General features: G+C 49.1%; 1 protein-coding gene across 2 annotated transcripts in view; it reads right to left on the reverse strand.

The window, feature by feature from the left end:
* Positions 1-5,439, reverse strand: part of PXMP4 (peroxisomal membrane protein 4, 24kDa) — a 16,175-nt gene extending 10,736 nt beyond the window's left edge. The window contains exon 1 of one of the 2 annotated variants that reach the window (XM_011965153.1): positions 5,103-5,333. In XM_011965153.1, coding sequence (XP_011820543.1) covers positions 5,103-5,215 — 113 coding nt within the window. In that variant the 5' untranslated portion in view covers positions 5,216-5,333. Of the gene's footprint in view, positions 1-5,102 lie in introns of both variants that reach the window. The other variant, XM_011965154.1, reaches the window with a different exon arrangement.
* Positions 5,440-8,653: the final 3,214 nt, after the last annotated feature.

Genomic DNA, 8,653 nt, shown 5'->3' on the forward strand with positions numbered 1-8,653 from the left:
GTCCTAGCCAGTCTCATCTTTTAAAAACATCAATCTCATCACATCACTCCCAGCTTAAAATCCTCTAACATCTTTCCACTACTCACAGAACAAATTCCAAGCTCCTCCCTGCAGCCTTGAAAGTGCTACAGCCTTGGCCCCTGGTCAATGCTCCCACCTCACCCCAGAGCCCTCCTCTGCTGCTCCAGCCACACTGTCCTTCCTGGACTGCGTCTGACACATCAGGTCCTTCTCTGCTCCTGGCTTTGTCCTGGCAGTTCCCACTATCTGGCGTGCTCCTCCCCAGTCACCTTCCCTCAGCCTTCCAGTCTCAGCTGGGCCCTCTGTAAAGGCCTTCTGATACTCCAGCCTAGGTTTGCGCAATTTTTCATTGCCACAGATCCCAAAACTTCTCTCCAGCACTTCATCTTCCCAGTTTAATGACTCAGCTATTAACTATTTATTCTACTATAATGATCGCTTTCCTGTGCTAGACTGTGGACTCTGTGAAGACAGGGAATGTGTCTGGCTTGTCATCTGCATAGTCCCTAGCACCCCACATGGTACCTGACAAATAACATGTGCTTGATAAATAACTGTTGACTGACCGATGCCAGAACAGCCCTTACCCATGACAATGTCATTTCTAGAAGGTTCTATCTTCAGCTTGGCTCATCTTAAAGTTAACAAATTCCCTAAAACAGCTGTTAGGTAACACTATACCTCTTTCTAACTATTATACAAAGGAGGACCTCAACTTTGTAAAAATGCATTTATAAAAAGGCTGGTACTTTGAAAGGCTGAAGTGGGCAGATCATTTGAGGTCAGGAGTTTGAGACCAGCCTGGACAACATGGTGAAACCCTGTCTCTACTAAAAATACTACAAAAATTAGCTGGCTATGGTGGCGGGCACCTATATTCCCAGCTACTCGGGAGGCTGAGGCAGAAGAATCTCTTGAACCCGGGAGGCGGAGGCTGCAGCAAGTCGAGATTGTGCCACTGCACTCCAGCCTGGGCAGCAGACTAAGACTCTGTCTCAAAAACAAAAATAAAATTTAAAAAACTGGAAGGAAATATGCCACTGTTATTAGCAATGCCCACTGCACTGGAGGAATATAAATTTATTTTTGCTTGCTTTTTAAACTTTTCTATACTTCCAAAATTATCTGTGATTAAGCATTGCTTTTAAAATTATTAAATATTTTAAATGTTACATAATTGCCTGTTTTTAAGATTCAAACCTCTTCCCCCACCCCTCCTTTCTCCTCCTCATTTAGGGATCTAGGAATGATGTGACCATGTTTACTTTCACTGTTTTAACTATACTCAAATGAATAGTAGAAAGACAGTGGTATTTGGTGCCAAAGCCCTGCCATGTTTTGCTGTGTGAACTTGGATAAATCAGTTAACCTCTCTGAACCTCCCTTTTCCCATCAACAAAAGGTATTCTCCATTTTACAGAATGGCTTTTGGCAGTTACACACATGTAGAAGTTCCTAGCTCAGTCAATATTAGTATCTTTTCTTTTTTTATTCTTTATTGGACAACTCCACCCCTACCCCTATCCCTGACTAAGTTCTCCAGGTACCGACCCTGGTCTTACCAGGCTACAAGGTCTAAAAATCCTGGACAGCCCCCTTGAGACAATGGTCATGAGCCACATACTATTGTCTTCCCAAATATACATGAATGTTCACTGCAGGCTTGTTTGAAAAAACAAAAGACTGGAATCAAATCTGTGTCCAAGGCTGGGTGCAGTGGCTCATGCCTGTAATCCTAGCACTCTGGGAGGCCAAGGTAGGAGGACTGCTTAAGGCCAGGAGTTCAAGACCTGCCTGGGCAACATGGTGAGACCCCATTTCTACAAAAAATAAAAAATTTGGCCAGGTGCAGTGACTCACGTCTGTAATTCCAGCACTTTAGGAGGCTGAGGTGGGTGGATCGCTTGAGCCGGGAGCTTGAGACCAGCCTGGGCAATGTAGTGATACTCTGTCTTTATAAAAAGTATGAAAAATTAACTGGTGTTGTGCACCTATAGTCCTAGCTACTTGGGAGGCTGAGGTGCGAGGATTCCTGGAGCCCAAGAGTTCAAGGCTACAGTGAGCTATGATCACACCACTGCACTCCAGCCTGGGTGACAGAGCAAGACCCCATCTTTAAATTAAAAAAAAAAAAAAAAAGGCCCAGCACGGTCGTTCATGCCTGTAATCCCAGCACTTTGGGAGGTTGGGGCAGGTGGATCACCTGAGGTCAGGAGTTCAAGACCAGCCTGACCAACATGGTGAAACCCCATCTCTACTAAAAATACAAAAATTAGCTGGATGTGGTGGTGCACAACTGTAATCCCAGCTATTCAGGAGGCTGAGGCAGGAGAATCGCTTGAACCCGGGAGGTGCAGGTTGCAGTGAGCCGAGATAGTGCCACTGCACTCCAGTCTGGGCAACAGAGCAACACTCCATCTCAAAAAAAAAAAAAAAAGAATGAGGCAACTTTATGCACACTGATATGGACATACAACTTATTAGAGCAAGGTGTACAGATGTGTGTGCAGCACAGCAATAACTGTGTAAAATGAGGAAATTATAAATCCAAAATTATTTCAACATAAAACTTTTTAAAAAGATGTGTGGGGGTGCCGGGTACAGTGGCTCACACCTGTAATCCCAGCATTTTGGAAGGCCCAGGCAGGTGGTCACGAGATAAGGAATTCAAGACCAGCCTGGCCAGCATGGTGAAAACCGTCTCTACTAAAAATACAAAAAAATTAGCCAAGCATGATAGCGCGTACCTGTAGTCCCACTACTTGGGAGGCTGAAGCAGGAGAATTGCTTGAACCCGGGAGGCGGAGGTTGCAGTGAACCGAGCGAGATCACACCACTGCACTCCAGCCTGGGTGACAGAGCGAGATCCTGTCTAAAAAAACAAAAAAACAAAAAGGGCCGGGCACGGTGGCTCACGCCTGTAATCCCAGCACTCTGGGAGGCCGAGGCGGGCAGATGACGAGGTCAGGAGATCGAGACCATCCTGGCTGACATGGTGAAACCCAGTCTCTACTAAAAAATACAAAAAGTTAGCCGGGCGTGGTGGCGGGCACCTGTAGTCCCAGCTACTCAGGAGGCTGAGGCAGGAGAATGGCTTGAACCCAAGAGATGGAGCTTGCAGTGAGCCAAGATCATGCCACTGCACTCCAGCCTGGGCAACAGAGCAAGACTCCGTCTCAAAAAAGAAAAAAACTTGGCAAAAGAGTCACTGATGATCAAGCAATAGCTGACATAATCTGGCCAGAACCAGTGGGAACCAGTTCTACCTGACTCTTGAGTGTCCATGGGAGCCAAGAGCCTGGCACTGGGGCCAGGCATCTTTGGGTTTCAATCCTGGCTCCAACCCTGACCAAGTGCTGTGGCCATGAGCAATGGGTCTACCTCTGAGCTATAGCCTTTTCATCTGGAAAATGGGGACAATGGCAATTCTGATCTTGCACACTTATTCATTCATTCAATAAATATTTGAGAAACTACTAAATACCAGGTGCTAGTAACACACCAAGAAACAAAATAGATAAGTTATGGCCTCATGAAACTTACTTTCTTTTTTTTTTTTCTTTTGAGACGGAGTTTCACTCTGTCTCCCAGGCTGGAGTAGAGTGGCCCAATCTCGGCTCACTGCAACCTCCACCACCTGGGTTCAAACAGTTCTCCTGCCCCTCAGCCTCCCATGTAGCTGGGACTACAGGCACATGCTACTACACCCAGCTAATTTTTGGTAGAGATGGGGTTTCGCCATGTTGGCCAGGCTGGTCTCGAACTCCTGACCTCAGATAATCCACCTGCCTCGGCCTCCCAAAGTGCTAGGATTACAGGTGTGAGCCACCGTGGCCAGCCTGTGCTAAGCATTTCACACATATTGACTCAATCTTGATAGTATAAGTACTAGTACCATGCCCATTTTACAGAAATTGAGGCTTAGAGAGGCTAAATGACTTCCTCCAGATCACAGAGCAGGTGGGACCAGGGTTCAAGCCAAGGCATCCGTATCCTCCCCACCATCCCACGTTGCCACTAGGATGCCAATTCCGGGGGGCACAAACCACTTTCTCTGGTTTGTTCTCTACTTTGTCCCGGGTTCTGGCACTATAGGACCTCAATAAATGGTGGCGGCCGGGCGCGGTGGCTCACGCCTATAATCCCAGCACTTTGGGAGGCCGAGGTGGGCGGATCACGAGGTTAGGAGATGGAGACCATCCCAGCTAACACGGTGAAACACCGTATCTACTAAAAAATACAAAAAATTAGCCCGGCGTGGGGACAGGCGCCTGTAGTCCCAGCTACTCCGGAAGCTGAGGCAGGAGAATGGTGTGAACCCAGGAGGCAGAGTTTGCAATGAGCCGAGATTGTGCCACTGCACTCCAGCCTGGGCGACAGAGCGAAACTCTGTCTCAAAAAATAAATAAATAAAATTAAAAAATAAAAATAAAAATAAATGCTGGCTGTTATGCACTAGGTTTAAAGGAGGCTGAGCTCCCCTCTAGGCACCAGCCAGGGCAATGACCCCAAGACCTCCTCTCTTGCAGGTAAAATGCCAGGATAGTTGCAGCTTCTTTTACATTCATTGTCAGTCCCAGGAGCCCCCTTAGCCAAATGGGACTTGGCGCTGGAGTCCCACAGGTGAGGAGTGAGAAGCAGGATGCAAGTCCATGGGCAGCTTCATGGGGACAGTATAAACAGGAGGCTTCTGCCTGCCAGCTAGAGGCCAGAGCCTAGTTCCCCACTGTGCAAATAGGGCCGTTGAGGCCAGTCAGGCCCAAAGGCACACCGCGAGGCGAGGTGAACTGAACCCAAATAAGGGGATACAGGAGCTGGCATGGGAGGAGGTCAAAGCAAGAGGGCCAGGCTGCAAAGGTTGGAAGACCCAGAAAATGTGCAGTGGGAAACCCAGTTCAGGGCTGGGAAGGCGCGCAACCCAAAATCCAGCTCCCATTGCATAGATAGTGACCTCCGAGACTTAGAGACAAAAGAGGACTGCTCCAGGGCACACAGCACTGCGGCGTCGGACTTTGAACTCGCGCCTCCGACCCCAGCCAGGACATCCCTCAGCCCCAGCCCGGCCCGATGGCCCCACTCACACAGCCCCGTTCCGGAAGCCCTTAAGCACGGCCAACGCAGCGTGGTAGCGGCGCTTGCGCAGCAGTGCGTTGACGGCTACGAGCAGAGCCCGCAGCTGCGGCGGGGCTGCCATAGTGCGGGCGGCGCACTGGCTCGGGGTGCGGAGCTGAAAGCGCACTGACAGCCCGAGGGTCCACCTGCAGCGCCCACAGCCCCTCGGTAGCGCCGCCAAGTCGTGGCGTCTATAAGCTGTTTCTGCCGTCACTCATGCATGGAAGGCCAATCAGAGAGCGTACTTGTGTCATGGGGCAATAGCACTCATCGAGATAGTTGTCTGACTGGAAGAGAAAGGAAAGCCTGTAACCAATCACAGTGGGGTCCGCCCAAGGACACACACACACACACACACACGATTTGTCCAATCAGAAGGCATTTTCCCTTGGGCTATGTTCGGTTCACTAGTGGGTTTGGAAGGAGGCGTGTACTTGGAAGGAGGGCTCCAGAAGGAGGAGTCGCCCTGCTTAGAGCTGAGATGGGCGACAGTTGATGATACAGGGAGGAGCAGGTCCCCATCCGACTGGGGTATCCTTTACCATAGCGATCTTCTCAGTGTCAGTCACATGGCCCCTCAATGGCTTCAATGTACGTATGTATGTTTTGAGATACAGCCTTGCTCTGTCACCCAGGCTGGAGTGCAGTGGCGCCATCTGGGCTCACTGCATCCTCCCTCCCCCAGGGTTCAAGCAATTCTCCTGCCTCAGCCTCCTGAGTAGGTGGGACTACAGGCACCCACCACCATGCTAGGCTAATTTTTTGTATTTTTTAGTAGATTACAGGTGCCCGCCACCATGTCCAGCTAATTTTTGTATTTTTAGTAGAGATGGGGTTTCACCATGTTGGCCAGGCTAGTCTCGAACTCCTGACCTCAGGTGATCCACCTGCCTCGGCCTTCCAAAGTGCTGGGATTACAGGCGTGAGCCCAGCCGGCTTCCACTTATTCTTAGAATCCAAACTCCTCCCCAAGGCCCAGGAGAGAAGATGTCCTGTGATCTGGTCCCTGCCTCTCCCTCTGACCCCATGTTCCAGCACTTGCCACCTCACTGCTCCCCAGCCAAATGGCCTCCCTTCTGTTCCTTGGGCCAAGAACCCTTCTACCTCAGAGCCTTTGCACTGGCTGTTTCCCCGCCTGGTATTCGCCATCCTGGGCTCTTCCCATGATGAGCTTCTTCTCATCCTTCAGGTTTCAGCTCAAATGCCACCTCATCAGAGAGACTTTCTGAGACATCCAATTTGAAGTAGCATTAGAGACAAAAGAGGACTGCTCTGACTCATTACCCTGGCTCTTTTTTTTTTTTTTTAAGACTCAATCTATCGCTCAGGTTGGAGTGCAGTAGTGTGATCTCAGCTCACTGCAACTCCTGCCTCCCAGGTTCAAGGGATTCTTCTGCTTCAGCCTCCCAAGGAGCTGGGACTACAGGCGCACACCAACACGCCTGGCTAATTTTTGTATTTTTAGTAAAGATGGGGTTTCACCATATTGGCCAGGCTAGTCTCAAACTCCCGACCTTGTGATCCGCCCGCCTCAGCCTCCCAAAGTGCTGGAGTTACAGACATGAGCCACTGTGCCCGGCAACCCTGGTTCTTATGTGTTTTTTTTCTTTCACAAAACTTTTGACACTTTGGACTTATTTGTTTACTACGTGTTCATTGTCCATTGCCCTTACCAAACTGTAAATTCTATGAAGGAAGAATGTCTCAATTTCTGCTATAACCCCAGCACTGGGCACATGGTGGGTACTCAACACTTGCTTGTTGAAGCAACACATAGTTTTGGGTTGTCATCTCCCAGAGCATTGATGGGTGACATTAACATATGATGTCACTCACTGTGTGGAGTTGTCACTGAATAACAGCTACACATTGAGTGGTGGCTGTGACTTGTGAGGGTGTCCCCTGGGACTTGGGCCATATGGTATTTACCAGTGATATTATTGCCTCGGTGTCAGGGGACAATTTCAGAGGTCAATAAAGGAGGGAGTTGTGCTGGGCCTATTTTGTCACTGAAACTGGGTTTTCTGGGATTTTTCTTTTGTAATGGTAGGCTACTTTATTCAGTTAATCCTTCCTCTGAAGATAATGACTATGTTAGACAATATATTAAAATATCCTCTTAAAAACACTGAAGTTCTGTGACTGGGCGCACTGGCTCATGCCTGTAATCCCAGCACTTTGGGAGGCCAAGGCGGGCGGATCACTTGAGGCCAGGAGTTCAAGACCACCCTGGCCCACATGGTGAAACCCCCATCTCTAAAAAATTAAAAAACAAACAACAACACACACACAAAAAAACAAAACAAAAACAAAACAAAACGCTGAAGCTCTGCCAGGTGCAGTAGGTAGCTCACGCCTGTAATCCCAGCACTTTGGGAAGCCAAGGTGGGTGGATCTCTTGAGCCCAGGAGTTCGAGACCAGCCTGGGCAACATGGCGAAAACCCATCTCTACTAAAAATACAAAAATTAGCCAGGCCTGGTGGCACACACCTGTAGTCCCAACTACAGGCGTAGGAGGATCACCTGAGCCTGGAGAGGTCAAGGCTACAGTGAGCGGTGATCACGCCACTGTACTCCATCCTGGCTGACTGAGTGAGACCCCGTATCAAACTGAAGTGCTTAAAAGTATGAGGAATGTGGCCGGGCACGGTGGTTCACGCCTGTAATCCCAGCACTTTGGGAGGGTGAGGCGGGTGGATCACCTGGGGTCGGAGTTCAAGACCTGCCAGACCGACACGGAGAAATCCTGTCTCTACTAAAAATACAAAATTAGCTGGGTGTGGTGGCATGTGCTTGTAATGCCAGCTACTCAGGAGGCCGAAGCAGGAGAATCGCTTGAACCCAGGAGGTGGAGGTTGCAGTGAGCCGAGATCATGCCATTGCACTCCAGCCTGGGCAAGAAGAGCGAAACTCCATCTTAGGGAAAAAAATATATATATATATGAGGAATGCTCAGGCCAATTATGGAGTGAAAGCTGGTAACCAGATGGTTAACAGGAAGAGTGGGATATTGGAGCACCAAGGCTACTTATGACATGAGGGCATTTACCAATATTAAACCTGCGAGTTTCAGCTTGTCAACCACACAGGGCAAGGGGGACACAAGTGAAAATCCAGGGCCTCCCAAGGTGGGCAGCCAGATAGCAGATCTCCTCACATTAAGCTGAACCCCCAAAGGGTGCCACCCTCAAGTCTAATGTGAAATGAATCCACTGTACAACCCTCACCATCAGCCCCAAGGAACTACAGAAAAGGCTGCCTTGGGGCTAAGCAGAACAGTTGAAGGAGAAGGAAAGAGGATTTTTTTTTAAAGCTCTTCCTTAGGAAGTTGTGATCGTTGATGAGTTTTTTTGTACCCCAGGGAGTAGTGCCTGATATAATAGATCAAGAAAGCTCAAGCTACGAACTGGGAACCTGGTTTGAGATGATAACCAAATAGATGTGCTCCCCAAACCCTTGGCAAAAAGGAAATACAGGCCGGGCGCAGTGGCTCACGCCTGTAATCCCAGCACTTTGGGA

This window comes from Mandrillus leucophaeus, unplaced genomic scaffold (genome assembly GCF_000951045.1).
Source record: "Mandrillus leucophaeus isolate KB7577 unplaced genomic scaffold, Mleu.le_1.0 Scaffold716, whole genome shotgun sequence".
Lineage (NCBI taxonomy): Eukaryota > Metazoa > Chordata > Mammalia > Primates > Cercopithecidae > Mandrillus > Mandrillus leucophaeus.